General features: G+C 41.3%; 1 protein-coding gene across 16 annotated transcripts in view; it reads left to right on the forward strand.

The window, feature by feature from the left end:
• EPB41L3 (erythrocyte membrane protein band 4.1 like 3) overlaps positions 1-17,619 on the forward strand; it is a 149,622-nt gene that overhangs the window by 114,094 nt on the left and 17,909 nt on the right. For 11 of the 16 annotated variants that reach the window (XM_037125831.2, XM_037125832.2, XM_037125833.2 and 8 more), the window contains 4 exons: positions 3,791-3,888; positions 4,789-4,964; positions 7,994-8,214; positions 17,536-17,589. In XM_037125831.2, the coding sequence (XP_036981726.2) occupies positions 3,791-3,888; positions 4,789-4,964; positions 7,994-8,214; positions 17,536-17,589 (549 nt within the window). The remainder of the gene's footprint in view (positions 1-3,790; positions 3,889-4,788; positions 4,965-7,993; positions 8,215-17,535; positions 17,590-17,619) is intronic. The other 5 variants (XM_037125830.2, XM_037125838.2, XM_037125842.2 and 2 more) reach the window with 1 other exon arrangement.

Here is a 17,619-nt window from a genome sequence, read left to right on the forward strand (position 1 = left end):
CTTGCATAGTAAGAAATATAGGCCTTGAACAGTCATCAACTGTATACATTTTATTCAAGGCCTTAGACATGGAGTAAATAACCCAAAGAGCAAGAGAAGGTAAAGGAAAAAAAAACAGACCCTATAACAAAAATTCTGGGTAAGACCACTTTTTGAGAGAGAAGTTAGGCAGAAAAGGAACATGGAGATTAAGAATAACAGCCGGAAAAGGGGGACAAAAACAGTCACTGATAACAAGAAGATGAGATTCAGGGGACATGTTTAACCAGGAGTGCTAAGTGCCCAGTGTTACAGAGAAGGCATGGGCAAGAACTAAGAAAAGTGTATCAGAGCTGACAGGCAGGTCCCGTGGTAGCATTTGATGTTCAGGAAGGAGTTTGGAGCACCTGACAGGTTGCAATGAGGTAAAGTATGGAATAGCCGAGGTTTCTCATTCATGGTGTTTAGCAACGAGCAGTGAGAATGTTCTGGCTCAGGCAGAAGCAGACTCAAAGAAAGTTGTTCCCTTCCCCCCCTTTTTATGATTGTATTCATAGGCCAAGAAGAATGAATAAGGAGAAATTGTTAGTGGCATGAAGGCTTTGAAGATGTTACAAGCAAGGAATAACAAAACACAGAAATCTAGACAAACAATTAAAAAGTTCAGGGATCTCTGTTGGCCTTGAGAGAATCTTCCCAACTTCTTGCAAGAGCAGGTTGACTGTTTTTTAAACCCCTGGCCTTTGCATAGTATGGGATGCATATTAGATACAGGATGAATAAATGTGTTTGGTTTAGTGAAGATCCGTAGTACTCAGGCTTGTCAAATTGCGTCTGTTAGACAGTGGTGATTTTCATGACCACAGCACTTGCGCATTGGGAAAGGCAACTGCAGTTGGAGCAATACATCCTTGATGTATTTCCCAGTCTTCCCCCTACCCAGTCCCTCTCAACAAATAAGAAACAAGGTCAAGACTTCCGGCCAAGATGGAGGCATAGGTGGAAACACTGTACCTCCTCGCACAACCAAATTTAAGGACAACAAAGATTTAGAAACAAAAGAACACAACCAAAACAGACAGAAAATTGAACTGTACTGAAGTCCAACAACAACGAACCATTCATCCAGACGGGTAAGAGGGGCAGAGTCAGCAGCCAGTGGAGAGGGGTCACGGCAAGAAAAAGCGGTGGCTGCTGGACAAACCCAGGCGCATAGGTGGTGGTTGGCAGATCCCAGGCCTGGGGTGGATCCAGTGAGAGCAAAAGGCAGCTGGCTGACCGCAGTCACACATTCATGTGCAGATAAACTAGGTGAAAAAAATGGACAGTGAGACAGACCGTGCAGCACAGGGCACCAGCGCTGGAAAATAAAGCCTAAAAGCACCCATTGAAAAAACTTTGGGGGTTTGAGGTGCCTGGAGAGGCTCCCAGCCTCATAGGAGAGTTTGTTGGAGAGACCCACAGGGTCCTAGAATGTACACAAGCCCACCCACCCGGAACCAGCACCAGAAGGGCCCAATTTGCTTGTGGGAAGTGGCAGAGGGGACCGAAATTTGAGAAGGAGCAGAACAAATGTCATTGCTTCCTCTCTGACCCTGCTCCCAGTCACAATCCAGCAACTGGGCTGCCCTACCCTGGTGAACACCTAAGGCTCCGCCCCTCATACATAATGGGCACGAACAGACCAAAACATTATAGCTCAAGAAGAAGAGCTCAAAGCCCCAGAGCCAATATTTCTAAGTGACAAAGAGATAGCCAACCTATTGGATGCACAGTTCAAAACACTGGTGATCAGGATGCTCACAGAACTGGTTGATTTTAGTCACAAATTAGATGAAAAAATGAAGGCTACACTAAGTGAAATGAAGCAAAATGCACAGGGAACCAATACTGATGGAAAGAAAACTGGGACTAAAATCAATGGAGTGGACCAGAAGGAAGAAAGAAATGACCAAACAAAAAAATGAAGAAACAAGAACTCAAGAAAATGAGAGGCTTAGGAACCTCCAGGATATCTTTAAAAGTTCCAACATCTGAATTATAGGGGTACCAGAAAGGGAAGAAGAAGAGCAACAAGTGGAAACGTTATTTGAACAAATAATAAAGGAAAACTTCCCCAATTTGGCAAAGGAAATAGACTTCCAGAAAGTCCAGGAAGCTCAGAGAGTCCCAAAGAAGGTGGACCCAAGAAGGAACACACCAAGGCACATCATCATTATATTAGCCAAGATTAAAATGAAGGAGAGAATCCTAGAAGCAGCAAGAGATAAGGGGACAGTCAAAGGAGTTCCCATCAGACTGTCAGCAGATTTCTCAAAAGAGACCTTACAGGCAAGAAGGGGTTGGAAAGAAGTATTCCAAGTCATAAAAGGCAAGGACCTACATCCAAGATTGCTCTATCCACAAAGCTTTCATTTAGAAGGGAAGGACAGATAAAGTGCTTCTCAGATAAGGTCAAATGCAAGGAGTTCATCATCACCAAGCTCTTATTATATGAAATGTTAAGGGACTTATCTAAGAAAAAGAAGATTAAAAAATATGAACAGTGAAAGGACAACAAACTCACAGTTATTAAGAACCACACCTAAAACAAAAGCAAACTAAAAGGACAGCTAGATCAGGAGCGGAATCATAGAAATGGAGATCACATGGAAGGTTAGCAACAGGGGAGTGGGAGGAGAAGGGGGGAGAAGGTACAGAAGATAAGTAGCATAGATGGTAGGTAGAAAATAGACGGGGAGGGCAAGAATAGTATGGGAATTGTAGAAGCTAAAGAACTTGTGACACATGGACATGTACTAAAAAGGGGAATGGAGGAGAGGGTGTGTACAGGGTGGAGGGGAATGAGGGTGGGAAATGGGACAACTATAATGGCATAATCAATAAAGTATATTTTAAATAAAAAGAAAAAAGAAACAAGGTAAAGCCTAAGTATCTGTTACATGCCATGCAGAGGACACCTCTCCTTGGTTCTTTGCCACATAAATTACTTTCGCTGTTGATTTCATCAGTAATCAGTAGTCCAGTGGCTTTGTGCTTTTTTGGAAACCCTTTACTGTTTAAGATGATTGCCCTCTGGTGGCCTGATGCACACTGTCCTCAGGAAAAAAATGAGTATCTGCAATACTAATAAAATAATTACTCAGGATATCAGATATATCACTTTGCAAAATCAAATGGCTGATAGAGTATCACCTGAGCTGTACACGTTGAGAAATATGAAGAGGTATTCTCCCAATCTCTGTATCTTCTATAAAATATCAAGAGATATTGGCATTTGAGGAGATCCATGTAATAATGAATAAATAATGTCAACAATACTTGATGCAAAGTTACCGTACCTAGGATAGAAGCATGTTTCCAGACCAGATATTAGGAGAAAATGTCATTCCGAGAATACTATAGAATATAAACCGTTTGTTCATTTCTGTATCTTCCATTTGAAATCACAATGTCATGGAGAAACCATGAAAGTTAGACTTAAAAATGAGATCAGGACAAATTGGTCTCTAGAAGGAATCTAAATATCTTTTTTTGCATTTAGTTTTTATAAAATCCATAATGGTACATAAAACATTTACTGTAGGTATAATGGAATTGTCTATACCTGCAGCATTTTAAGGAGATAAACATAAGGAGTTTTTTTTCTTTTTAATGAATGAATGTGTATAACATGAATTCTGCATATAGCATCTGATTTAGTAAGTAAAGAAGAAAAATGTGGGTGGCATTATGATTTTTAAAATTATTTTCTTCTCTGTTATTTATTATTTTAAACTTGATTCCAATCTTCAATGTTTTTTAAATTTAGTTTGAACAATTTGAAAGTACCATTGGGTTTAAACTGCCAAACCATAGAGCTGCCAAGCGTTTATGGAAAGTATGTGTTGAACATCATACATTTTTCAGGTAAGTAGAGATCATTTTGCTTTTTTCCTAAGAAAAAATTAGAATGACTGGAATGACTTCTACTGAGAAAGATTGTTGGGAGGGAATGTAGAAGCACATCCTTTCTGTTCCTTCAAGTTTGTTGTCACCAGACTACTTCATAAGAATCCTAAAGGAACTTCTGACTAAATTTTTAAAAAGATTTTATTTATTTATCTTTAGAGGGGAAGGGAAGGAGAGAGGGAGAGAAATATCAGTGTATGGTTGCCTCTAGTGGGTCCCCTGCTGGGAACGGGCCTGCAATGCGGGCATGTGCCCTGACTGGGAATCGAACCATGATCCTCTGGTTCACAGGCCCACACTCAATCCACTGAGCTACACCAGGCAGGGCAACTTCTGAATAAATTTGAAGGGTTTTCCTTGATTTGTTCTGTATCTGTCTGCCCCATCTCCTTTTCTGTTATTATTTTTAGTGTCTTTTTATTATTTTTATAGGATGTCCACTTCAAGTGTCCGATCCATTTCTTACTATGTTAGTAATTTCTTGATACCTTCAACTCACTAGGGCCATCAGATTTGTGTCTACACAATAACAAGTGTCACTGCTCTTCACTACCGTCACCTGTTTCATTGCTTTTGGGGTTTATAGAACTGTACACTTTCCTGTTACATGGGGTGTGGAGGGTCCCTAGTCCAACCCCACCGTTTTGCACGTAGCCTCTCTGTACCATCCCTAGTTGATATGTACTCTGTGAGCTACTTTTTCTTGTAAAATCAGATTAATTTAATGCCATGTTTGATATTAATCCTTTAGTGCGCAAAGCACTTTACCTTTCAGAACAGAGTTCTGAATGCTTAACCTAAGCATTCTTAATGTTTGACTTAATATCTTTTCTGGTGTTTTTTCTTTAATATCTTTAGATTGTTGTTACCAGAAGCGCCTCCAAAGAAATTCCTTACCTTGGGTTCCAAGTTTCGCTATAGTGGCAGAACGCAAGCCCAAACGAGGAGAGCCAGTGCGTTGATAGATCGCCCAGCCCCTTACTTTGAACGCTCATCCAGCAAACGTTACACCATGTCTCGCAGCTTGGATGGAGGTAGGCGTCACTACCTGGCCCTTCATAATCTTTGTGGCCACCCAACAGGACGAAACCATCATGAGCTTTCAATAAACGTAGATCCTTTTGGGTCGTATGAAGTGTGAAGCACTCAGGCCATGGCTGAATGGCAAGTGTTAACCCCCCATTCTCAAAAAGAAAGTACCTTTAGGTGAGTCTGTTACCCTAGATTTCTGTAAAATTACAGTAAAAGGATGCTACCTAGGGAATGAAGAGCATAGCGTTCTTAAACTGATACCCTGGATTTGGAGGGATTCTTTCACTCTGAATTTTGTAGTCACTTACTCTATATAAGTAATCTGGCTTCCTTGCCAACATATCTTAAATATAGTCACGTTTGCCATAGACAGTTTGTTTCAGAAAGAAAAGTGTAAGTTAACTTTATCTCTGTTTCTAAAATATTTTATGAATACAATGTGATTCTTATAAGTTGATGAGTAATAGCTTATAGAAAGGATGACATTCAAATAACAGAGCGAAGGGCTCCCAGGTGGGTCCCTCTGGCCTGTGTTAATCACTGCACCAGGCGGCCTGGGCGAGCACTGCCCGTGCCTCTTCCCTCCCGTTGTGTCAAATGTGCACGTGAAACAGGGAGAGACTCGGTTAAATAACATGTTTAAGGAGTGACCTAATCATGAGTTTTCAGTAGGTTTTGTTTTGTGGGATGGTTTTTGTATTGCTTCTATAGTTACACGTAGATGTACTTTCTGCTACGAAACCTGGCAGCTGGAGTAATACTTAACTTAGGAACTGAGCCGCAGCCAAGCCTCTGTCTTCCCATTCAGAGCACCTGGAGACTGGTTGTTTTACAGAAGACCTATCCTGTGCACATAGAGAGAAGTTTCTGGCATGTGTGTACGGTTTTAATAATAAACAAAAATATAACTAAAAATAAGTTAATGCTGTGGGGGCCTGGGGCCACCTTCCTCATCTTTCTTCCACTGCTTGCCACAGCCGGTGATACCCTGGAGTGGTTGGGTGACAGACTCCCCGAATCCCCTCATTAAAAAGACTGTATTTTCCTTAATGGACAATGTTATAAGCTGTTTACAGGAGGAGTGAAAATTGTGTCATTGGTGTTCTGTTACGTACGTTACTAGTGAGGTGGAAAGAACACTCACCTGGTGTGGGCGGATCAGGCTGCAGTCCGTCCTCTGCCTGCGCGGTGGTTGGTGGACGACCGAAGCTCCTTGTCTGGTGTTGCCAGTCACGCGTAGAGTGGGAGCAAGGCCACCTCTGTGAGGGTTGTCACAAAGACTGAGGGGGACACACGTCAAAGCTCTCTTGTTAGTCGTAATTATAATTATCTCAATAATTGTACTGGAAATTATCCTTATAGGCTTTTGTGAGGTGGCCGAGGAAGTTATTACCATTCAGTATCATCCAAGAGTTTCCCGCTTTCAGAATATCTAACTTAGAACCATACTTTTGAAATAAAATGCATATCAGGACTCTTCGAGTTGGATCAAGATACCGATATATCCATGTTAACATCGAAGTGTTTCTTTCAGCGCTGTCTCACTTGCTCTTCTTTCTCCTTCAGAGCATCTCTGTAAATTCCTTGTGTATTCTCTAAGTCAGTGTTGGCGGCGCTTTTGTAGAATCCCACCTTTTCCCCTGGATGCCATCCACTTTGTTCAGTGATGCGTACCCAAGGGGACACATGTGTTGTGATGTTGTTTTCCTCATGACCTTTTGTGTGATAATGATTGCTGAGAAGACAGAAGACGATTGTGAAATAAATGTACTAATATCATGCTGTCTCTTCCTCCCTGCCCAAAAGTGATGTTAGTATGTGTTGTCTCTCACTCTTTGGGGTCCTGCCAGTTCTAGTGTTTTCCGTGCTGCTGAGCTGAGGCCATGACTGCACGTTGGCATATAAAGAGCTTTTTGCAAGATGGCATCTTCTTTAGAACAGCTTAACTGGACCATTAGGAAGCTGTCTTACATGGGCTTTTTCAGTGGTGTAATGAGATATAAAATATCTTAGTGGAGGTATTTTAATGAAATGATTTACTGTTAAAAAATGTCAGAATATTTCCTTACATTTCTATAAATATGAAAGCAGATTATATTTTGACTGTGATTAGCTACTTACATGTTTTTGAAAGCAGCATTTATAAGTTTCAGTAAATATTATGCGGTCTAAAACAAAATAATGAATATTGCATTTTAAAAATTCAACTGAAGCAAGCATCTCTTTCACTAAGATATTTTAGCTGGAATGAATGGCTGCAGCTTATATCTCTTAGATGTTTGCATGTTTTGTCTTTGCATGAGTTTCAGTGCAACATTTGTCTTCCTTTCTCCAAATATTAGAGCTGAGTGAACATATGCATATTTTGGTGGATATGTATGCATACCTTTTTAAAGTGTATGTAGTAAAAATTAAAACATGTCTGCACTTCAGTTAATGGAGTTACCATCTGAATTTTATAATCTCTGCCAACATGGTTAATTTTCATTATAACCTTGTGGCTTGTATATCGCAGGAGACTTTTCAGCCATTATTAATAATACCAGTTTTTTTTAAATTTCAGTGCTCAGTTGTGAATGGCACTTCCAAAGATATGTCAAAGTCAAGTGTACTAGATCAGTTGTCTACTGAAAACATTACTAGTTGTGGAACTTGCCACTAAATGTCTGGTGCCAGTGCCCAGTCAGTTACTCTGGAGTAACAGGCTCGGCGGCAGCTCAGCTTCCCACCCTTATAGTCACGTCCACCCTGACACACGTCCTTACTGTAGGTCTTGAGAGTGGAGGAGAACCATTTCTGTGGCTTCAAGAGATGAACTCTGAAATCATTTTAAAAATCTAGTGTAGTTGACATAGAAAGTCAAGTCTGTGGTAGCTTAGAGAAAGTACCTGCAATGCTGTCTTGTCTTTTGAAGACAAATACGATGTTTTTATAGGGGTAATTTTTTTCATGGTGGGACAGTTGGTGGTATTTATCTGTCTTCTGACTTAACTATTTCCTACTTCATTTCTTCAATTGTATTTGCTTTTAGCATCAGTGAATGAAAACCATGAAATATACATGAAGGATTCTGTGTCTGCTGCAGAGGTTGGTACTGGCCAGTACACCACGACAAAGGGCATCTCTCAGACCAACCTGATCACCACCGTGACTCCGGAGAAGAAGGCCGAGGAGGAGCACGACGAGGAGGAGGAGCGGCGGAAAAAGGCGGAGGAAGCCACCCCCGTGGCAGCAGTACGGCCCGAGGGAAAGGTACATCTCACAGGCTGCCTCCTCAGCTTGCTCACACTTTTGAGAACTGGTGAACAGTACTGAGAATATAGACCAGGAATGTGTTGAGATTTAGACTGATTCCTATTTCAGCATTAGTCAAATTCTTATTGTCAATTTTTAAGTTATTTCCTGTGTCAACATCTTTCCTTTGAAAGATTCCTCTTCTCAACTTTTTGAGCAGTTTTAACAGCTGATGTGCTACATAAGACTTTCAACAGCTGTCCTGTCTGTAGTTTTTAAAAATACATTTAATGGCCTATTACACTTTTCTGTTTCGGCTCACGTTTCAGATTATCACTGAAGCTGTTTTTTCGTTCCTGGCCCCACTTTCCTACCCAAGGACCACATAGACCACATATTTTTCTAGGTATACAGGATAATGACACTGCTGACCTTCTGACTGCAAGTTACTGAGTGCCTACCCTGTGTATTTATACAGTGCTTCCTCTCTTTGATGATTATAATATAATCATCAGAGTAGCAATGGGCATGTTTGGGAAAGTAATATTAAGGCAGAAATTTGTAAGGGAAGATGGAAAGTGAATTTGGCAGCAATTTCTCCAAGGTGTTTTTTTTTTCATTAGATTTAATAACTTCATTTCACCCAAATTCATTTTAGTTTTAAAAAGTACATTTGTTTCTGGTGACCCAACACAAAGCCATGTAGACGGATCTACTTCTGAGCACCAGTTTCTGCAGGGAGCAAAGCCACTCCCTGAAGGTGGGAAAACACTGGGAGGTTTACACATAATAATAATGGGCAACAGTGGCTCCTGCAGTGCACACAGTGCAAACAGATGGAAATAGCAGAATAAAAATGCCACGTAACTAGCAGGCTGGGCTAAAACTTGCATAAATCTGATTCAAACATGTTCTTTTGCACATGGGCTCTTCAAATACAGAATTATATGCAGGGACTCACCACCCAGGACTATAGAAAAATACTTCTTTTGACAAGAATTTAACAGCAATGGCTAAAAGGGTACACACAATAAATGTTGTTGTTAAAATTATATTAGGATACTCCAAATGACCTAGTCTGTCATTTTTTTTAGGTTAAAATGATTTGCCAAACAGGATAGGAAATGACAGCAAAAAAATACAAGAATCTCTTGCACTGTTAAAATGTGCTTTGTTCTGAATTTTGTATTTATATACTCTTCCTTCCAGTCAAGTCAAGGCAGGTTTTAAATGGGACATGAAAAGGAGATCATGGACCTGAACAGCAAATGCGTCCCATCATCTCTTGAACTCACCCGCACCAACATATGATTGTCATGGGTGTCTCTTGAACTCACCCATGCCAACATATGATTGTCATGGGTGTGTGAATACCATTAAGTGGCACATAAAAGTAAATGACTTTTAGTTTGTTCCAAACATAGATCAGGAGGTCTCACTTTATGTGATTACATAAGATGTGTCACGATGTAGTCACCACTTTGTGCCATTTATACCATGGGAAAACAAGAAAGGCATAGAAAACTAAGACGCTTATAGTCTGGTCTTCTGAGAAGTCAGTCCTTTGGCCCCGAGGTGCCTCAGGAGGGCTGTGGCCGAGACCCAGTGCTAAGTAGGTGGATGGCTGTCGTCATTTTTCACAGTGCAAATCTGTCCTTTAAAAACCATGTTAATGAACAAACGAAAGATTACACATTAATTTTATTCTTCTCCATCTTTAAAAAGTAACATAAAGGGTACTCAATTTTTAAAGAACATAAAACTGTATTACTAAAAATATTATTGAGCAACTAGTCCCCTGTTCCTTTGAGAGGAGACATGTTTCCCAGCTGTGATCACCCCAGGTGACCAAATGGCCTTTCTCCACCGCAGGGACAATTGTCAGCATGCAGAAGTCAGCTTACAACATCTACATTATGCTCATTTGTGCAGGGTCTTGTTGCAAACAAAATGTTTAATGTCATACGTGAGTGTTAGGAAAAGACATACTTGAAAGAGGCACTTCTAAGCCCTGGCTGGCAAAGCTCAGTGGGTTGAGCGCAGGCTTTCGAACCAAACGATCGAAGTTCGATTCCCAGTCAGTCAGGGCACACAGGAGGCAGCCATACATTGATATTTCTCTCCCTCTCTCCTTTCCTTCCACCCTAAAAATAAATAAATAAAATCTTTAAAAAAAAAAGAAAGAGGCACTTCTAAATTCTAATGTATCTATGATATAATTTTATTTGTGCCGTTTCTTACCCTTTGTTTCTATAGTTACCAAGTCAGAATCAGATAACCAGCACAAAGCAGGTTGGGTAATTTCCATGCTGTCAGGTCACTAGGCAAAACCCAAGTAGGTGTGAATACACACACACGGTGTCACCGCGAAGCAGCAGAGTCTAATTAGCTTCGGGCTCCATGTGACCGCAGCTCGAACTCCCTGAGCTGTAGCAGCTTCGGTGCTGCAAACAGGTCCTTTCTGGGGTTTGCTTGCTTTCCCGCTTCCCCTTCTTGCTTAGCAGCCCTCTGTGGCCCGCAGAGGAAACTGGCTGTGGTCTGCGAGACCACCCAGGCCAGAGGAAAGGCAAAGAGTCTCCTATTCTCACCCCACCCCACAGAAGCCTGAGCTGACTGGGGGGCTGCTTACTGGGAATGCCTGCCTTTATCGTTCGCTTAAGAACTCAGACTAGGAGCAATGAACATACCATTTCTCTGCTAAAAAAAAACCAAAAGGCTGGGAAATTGTATCTTTCTGTTATTCATGGCCCACAAATAATACAAAGTAAACTCCTGTAAGCCATAGTACCAGAATACATGTTGTTTTTGCTTGCTAGCTTGTTGAAATCACTTACTGGAGTCTAAGTTCCATTTGGTTCTGATAATGGAGCCAAAATAAGAATTTTCAGAGGAACCTCAATTCTTTGTGGAGAGTCAGACTTCCTAAAATGCTAATTACTGAATTCCCTGATTGCAGCTGCTTGTCAGGTAGGAGTGGGGCCAGAAACTTCTTTATTTGAAAACCCACCTGTTTTGGGTGTAGCTGACTAACCAAGGAAAGGTAATGCTAGAGATTTTACATAATCAAAACTTGGATTCACTTTTATTTTTTATGCAACTGAACCACAGTAACAGATGTGTTAGCTACAGATCAGGAGTGGTTGTTGAAAGTCTTGATTGTAAGTTACCAGAGTTATATTTGCTCTCAAAACCCTAAAACTTTCTAGGGTTGTTCATCTTCACAAGATTTTTGGATCATGTGAAACATGTAGACTTTGAAATTGCCCGCAAACAACTTCCTTCTGAATTTTTTAAAGTCCACCCTCGATTTGACAGTCTAATGGGACATTGGTAGCCATCCATGGTTATGTTGGCATGCACCTGAGTACTTTAAAGTTCATGAACAACCCTAGTGCTAAAATTCTTGTTTTACGATTTTATATTGATACCCATAAGAAAATTAACTAATTGCAGTTTTCTTTTTGTCCTTTTGCACCTCTGTTTGCTGCTTTCTGTCTCTCTCTGTCTCCTTCCCATCAGTCACCCAGGCTTGGCACTGACCCATGCCCCCTGACCCCCCCATCAACTCGTTGTCCCCCTGCATCTCGCACAGAGCTCCGTAGGAGGTGTAAGGAGAATGACTGCCAACCCCCTGCTTCTGAGCCCTCTAAAGACATTGTGCCTGTGCATGGAGAGTCCTCCGTGGACACTGATGGCAAAGGGAAGCCGTACCTTGGGGACCAAGATGTGGCTTTTAGCTACAAACAGCAAACTGGCAAAGGGGCCACCCTGTTCTCCTTCTCCTTGCAGCTCCCTGAGTCATTCCCTTCTCTTCTAGATGATGATGGGTACCTGTCTTTTCCCAACCTGTCTGAAACCAACCTCCTCCCCCAGAGCTTGCAGCATTATCTCCCCATCCGCTCACCCTCCCTTGTGCCCTGTTTCCTCTTCATCTTTTTCTTTCTGCTCTCCGCCTCCTTCTCAGTGCCATACGCCCTCACTCTCTCCTTCCCTCTGGCTATGTGCCTCTGCTACCTGGAGCCCAAGGCGGCCTCCTTGACTGCCTCACTAGACAATGACCCGAGTGACAGTTCAGAGGAAGAGGTGTGTACCTCGGCATAGAGCACACTTCCCTGTCGTGGTCGGGGCCTTGGTCCGAAACAGTGTTAAACGGCTGCTGCGATAGTGGTCCTACTTTCAGAGCCTCATTTATTGTCTGTGCCAATCTGTGAAGAGGGTTTGTGTGTTGGGGGAAACCACCCGGCCCCAGGGTTAGGCACAACGCCATGTGGATGTAGCAGTCCAAGCCCAGCCCAGGGTGGTTCTGCTACCCACTGAATGACACCGGTGGTGAGGGGCTCGGCCAGAAGCCAACTCTAAGTAACCGGTTAGCCATGTAAAAATCAGATTTAAGTTAAAGATTTTGTTCAGTTACCGTTGAATAAACTACATACAAAACAGATATATAACTTCCAACTAGATTTGTAGAGTGAAAAGATGTTGTTTTATTCAACGGTTTTTCATTATGTTGAATGAACTACATACAAAACAGATATATAACTTCCAACTAGATTTGTAGAGTGAAAAGATGTTGTTTTATTCAACAGTTTTTCATTATAACATTGATGAGATGCCATGGGAATTTAACTCTTGTTTATATCAATTGGCCTATGGTAACATTGGTTTCATTGTATATCATTTCATGTAAAGTCACAGACCCTGTTGACATTAAGTGAGGACTTACTTTATCCTGATACCATGATACATAGTGGTGATATGGCCTAGATTGGTGATTTTAACCTTTCTCATCTCATGGTATACATCAAGTAATTCCTAAAATTCTGCAGTAGATAGGTATAATTTTCATTCATTCATACTAGACAGCCATTGTTGTGTTGGCTGTTGTCATTTTTTACTGACAGTCCAAGGGAAAAGAGGTCAGTGCCCCTGACTAAATGGTCAGGTACTGTGTGTTGTAAAAATTCTCATGGCACACCGGTCGAAAATCGCTGGTCTAGGTAAGCGCTGCCCAGGACAGGTGGGAGACAGCGCCGCTGTAGGGGTGTGCCATCACCGTCATCTGGGTAGCTGTACAAAACTGTAAATGCCTTTTGTTCCTGGAGATTCTGAAATGTCCCTACTGCTGTCTTCTCTTGTCATTGCCAGACCATCATTGTTGGTCACAAAGGTAAGCCAGGTCCCCTGGGTGTTCTGGATGAGAAAGGTTTGGGCATTTTAAGTGCCCACAGGACATCAGTCATTGGTAGGGCCAGAAACAACTGCCACTGAAAACACCAGTTTCCAAGCAGTCAGGAAAAGACTCTGTTACAGCTTCTGTACATTATTAAAATGTGCTGAGATTTCATCAGCACTAGCAATGCCAGTGCATATACTGGGTGAATTCTTTGAAATGCAGCATGAGCCAAGTCCTCCCACATAACTGGATAGTCTGGAAAGGCCAGGGAAGTTAGAGGGGCTTCTGGCCTTCAGCCAGGCAGGTGTTAAGTGGGGAAAGGACTTGAGCCTTCAGCCTCCATCCAAGACACACCACCTGTCTTGTTTCCTGTCCCTCGTCCAAGCCATTGGCTGAGTGAGCCGACATTGTAGCCAGCAGTTTTCCCTCTTAACTTGCTTTCCCACCACTCCATAGCTGTATGAACAGCCCAGCAGTTTCCCTTTCTATAGGATGCAAATAGAGTGCAGGGGAAAAGAACAGAAGCTGTCAAGAGGGGCACCTGGCTGTCACCTGCCCTCCTGCTCACACCTGCTCCAGGCCCCTCCAGCTCTCGGTTCCCACAGAAGAAGGGTTTTGTGGCAGGAGACAAGCCCAGCTCTCCCAGCATCAAAATATGTATATATTTACAGAATCAAAGCAACACTGCAAAAAGAAAAGAAAGTCTTTTCAGTTTTTGCTCAGCTAGAAATCATGTGAGCTATACCTGTGAGTATATAGTGTTGCCAGGGTGTGTAAGGATCTATATTTAGTGGTATTACGGTCATGTCTTTGCAGCAAAATGAAAACATAAGAAAAAGTTTATGCTTTTCAATTTGATACTGCCTCAGAACCCTTTTCAAGGTTCTATACGTGTATATATACATATATAACTATACATGTATAGTTATATATGTAACTATTTTCATACATGGAAAATCTTTTAAGAGAAAACTAGTTTAAATCTTGGGCATTCATAGCACTCTTTCTCACAGTGGCAATATTATCAAACAATATAGGGCTAGAACATACAACTATTACGAATGCATGTTTATCTACAAAGACTATAGCTTATTTCCAACCTGGACATTATTTTTCTTTTAGCAGTGGTTAGTCATCAGGCTAACATAAAGCAAAAAGATTGCCATTTTATGCATTTCAAATTCCAAATAACTGAACTTATGTGTATAGCACACCACACAGATCTTGTGCCTAATCCAGGGTATACATTTTGGTGTAATTGATGCATGAGAATTAATGTTAAACTTGGGCATGTCTGCATTACATCAGCAAAACAAATCACAGCAGTATCCGTGCAGGCTAATGACGGAGCGACTGGAGCTTCCCAGTACGGGCCTCTCCTCGTTACTGCAACCCTCTCAGACCATGAACCAGCTCTGGCCACTGCAGTCTCCTTAGCCCTCCCATCAGCCTCCTCTGCAGCCTCCCATCAGCTGTGGAGCTCTCCTGACACAAGACTTCCCATTGGGCCATCTGTTCAGTGTCGTCTCTTAACGCCAAGTGTTCAGAGCTGTGCACTCTAGTTCAAGCTGAGCTAGAGAACTCATATGTAGGTCATTCAGTTAAAAAAAAAATAGCCATTTGTTTACATGGCCTGTTTCATCCTCCAGGCCTCAAGCACTTTGGCAGCTAAACTGGGTGACTGCGTAACATACAGTTCAGCCCGTCGACACTCATTTTGCAGGATCACTAATGGCCACAATTCTTTTAAAATATTTTATCATCACTGCTTATATTTTTCACTTGTGGTGGTGGCTTAATTAGTTGCAGCCTTTCCCCTGGGTGAAACCCAATGCAGAAAGGCTTAATCATCTCAGACATAAAGCTGTTGGTCAGTAATCATTTTCTTTTGTCGTTTCTGAATAGTCAAATAAGAAGGGGCAGTATATTAAGTTATCTTTCAAGAAACATAATATGGATTTAGCGCACCACACTATAGAATATAATTACGTACAAATTTCCAAAGAATTTTTTGATAATGCAAACAACAAAAAGATAAAATCAAATCTGGAAGAAAAAAATTGATCACTTGATTTTAATATTTTAAATTGCATAAACATAGATTATGTGATAGTTCAAGATGTGCTACACATTTTGCAGTTTTGTTTAATGGTAATATATTACATTAATAACAGTTCTACAAAGCTATTTTATTCAGCTTTTATAACTTCATTTATTAACTATTTATTGACCGGGTACTTTTGTTTTTTGAGTGGCTGACTGACTAGGTGCCAGTTAGGAATTTGAGGGAGTTTAGAATGGCCCAAGCTGTTATTTATCTATAGCTGTGAAAAATATGTAGTATTATATTAACCTCAATATATTACAATTATTATAAGTATTTTTAGTTCTTTATATGTTATATGTCATATAAAATACTTAGTACCCTTAACATGATATGGTTATGGTTCTTTTCCTCATTTACTAGAACGAGTTTGGGATTAAAATACAGATGTGCCCAGTTTGTCACAGATTGAATCTAGCAAGGATTTGAGCCCATGTCAGTCTGACATCAGACCCCTCACACCTCACCACAACTGTGATCTAAAGCCATGGTGCTTTCAAGAACTTTCAGGAACTTTTGAAATTTTTAATACAGTTAGGTAGCATACTGATCACAGGTCATTCTTGTTTGTTCTTGAAAGTTTAAGATTCTTTTTGAGTCATCCTGTGCCCCCGAACAGCAACCTGTCCCTCTCCCTGGTTCAGACTGGCCTTTTCCTGGGCCGTCGGTGGGCGAAGCCCCATGGTCATGCTGTAGCAGCGAGCACCCAAGGAAAGTCATAGCCACCACCGCCCCTGCCAGGTGTTACTAAGGTTGTCAAGGCATGAAAACGTATCAACACACTTTCTTCGCCAGCCCACTAAAAATTATTTTCCGCTTAGACGTGGTAGCAGGTGGCCAGAACGACGACCTCAGGAGCACCGGTGCACAAATTCCAGCTCCTTTTCTTTTAGGAATATGTAAAATGAAATTGTCAACCTAGTCAGAGTTATGTGAGCATAAACAACACTGTCCCGCTTGTCCCTTCTTGCCACTCCTTGTTCCTGGGACTGAGAGATTGTGTCACGAGGCAGATTTATAATCTTATAGCCCCCAGTTTTTATTTTGTTTCCAAAATATTCACACATTTTTGCTCAAGAGAATGTTAATACTTCGTTGATATTGTGGAAAGAAAGTCAGTTAATATTAGATTAGGGCATTTACATGTCCCAGTTTTAATGGCTTATGGCTCTACTCTCCTCCAGAGAAAATAGTTTTTGTTTTAAATCATAAACCTCTGAAACAGACTAAAAACCAGTCCTGAAATCACTGTTATGAACTTAGGCTCCGACAAATGCTGTGCTTTGTTTTATTTGTTTCCAAGTAGATGTCTCTTTTATTTATTAAAATTTTTATTTGCTCCATTTGAATGGTTTTCTTTTGGGAAAGAGATGTTTCAATACATACCTCGATGTACTTTATATTGGAGGGTGGGGCAAAAGAAATACATTACATAGTCTTTAAAAATATCTAGTTAGCAGTGCTACTTGAAAATTGAGTTACATTTTTTGTCTTCCATATAACATATGCCTGTGAGTCACTGGCATGTGATTTTTGTAACTAACAGGTAATGCAGACAGCCTGGTGGTCATCAATGGGCATAAACTATCAAAATGGTATAAATGAGGGGCTGAAAGTCCAGTGACTGTTATAGTAGCTTTTTATTTTAATTTACCTTTCAAATGTGTGAAATATTACTAGAATAAAAAATATACACGAACATGGAATTTATTTGCATTAAACATTTTTAGGTGATCTGTCTTGGGTTTAGTTAAAACTAGGGGAAAGGATGTCAAATTGGTTTTCTGGAGACAAAGCCAGACAGGTCAGCCCGGCTAACGCAGTGTCTGTGGTTCGTGCAGGCTGCGCGCCTCTGGTCTTCCTCTGAGTGGCTCTGCTGGTGAAACCTGGCTCTGGCCTTTCTTTTGCTTTTGCTTGACCCTGCGTTCTTGTGGGAAGATAGTGACACAGATCACAGAGAGAGAATAAACTGTTTGGCCTGCCACATACCCAGTTTAACCCCACTGCTTTGCTTTCTATTCCTGCCTTCCTCCTGGAACCCGATCACTTCGGTGATCAACAGACGGACAGCGAGCGCACGGACACCGCGGCCGACGGGGAAACCACCGCCACTGAGGTTGGTCCAGTAACTGGGGGCAGTGGCTGT

The sequence above is a fragment of the Artibeus jamaicensis genome, unplaced genomic scaffold (assembly GCF_021234435.1).
Source record: "Artibeus jamaicensis isolate MK-2021 breed Jamaican fruit bat unplaced genomic scaffold, CSHL_Jam_final contig_354, whole genome shotgun sequence".
NCBI classification, from domain to species: Eukaryota; Metazoa; Chordata; class Mammalia; order Chiroptera; family Phyllostomidae; genus Artibeus; species Artibeus jamaicensis.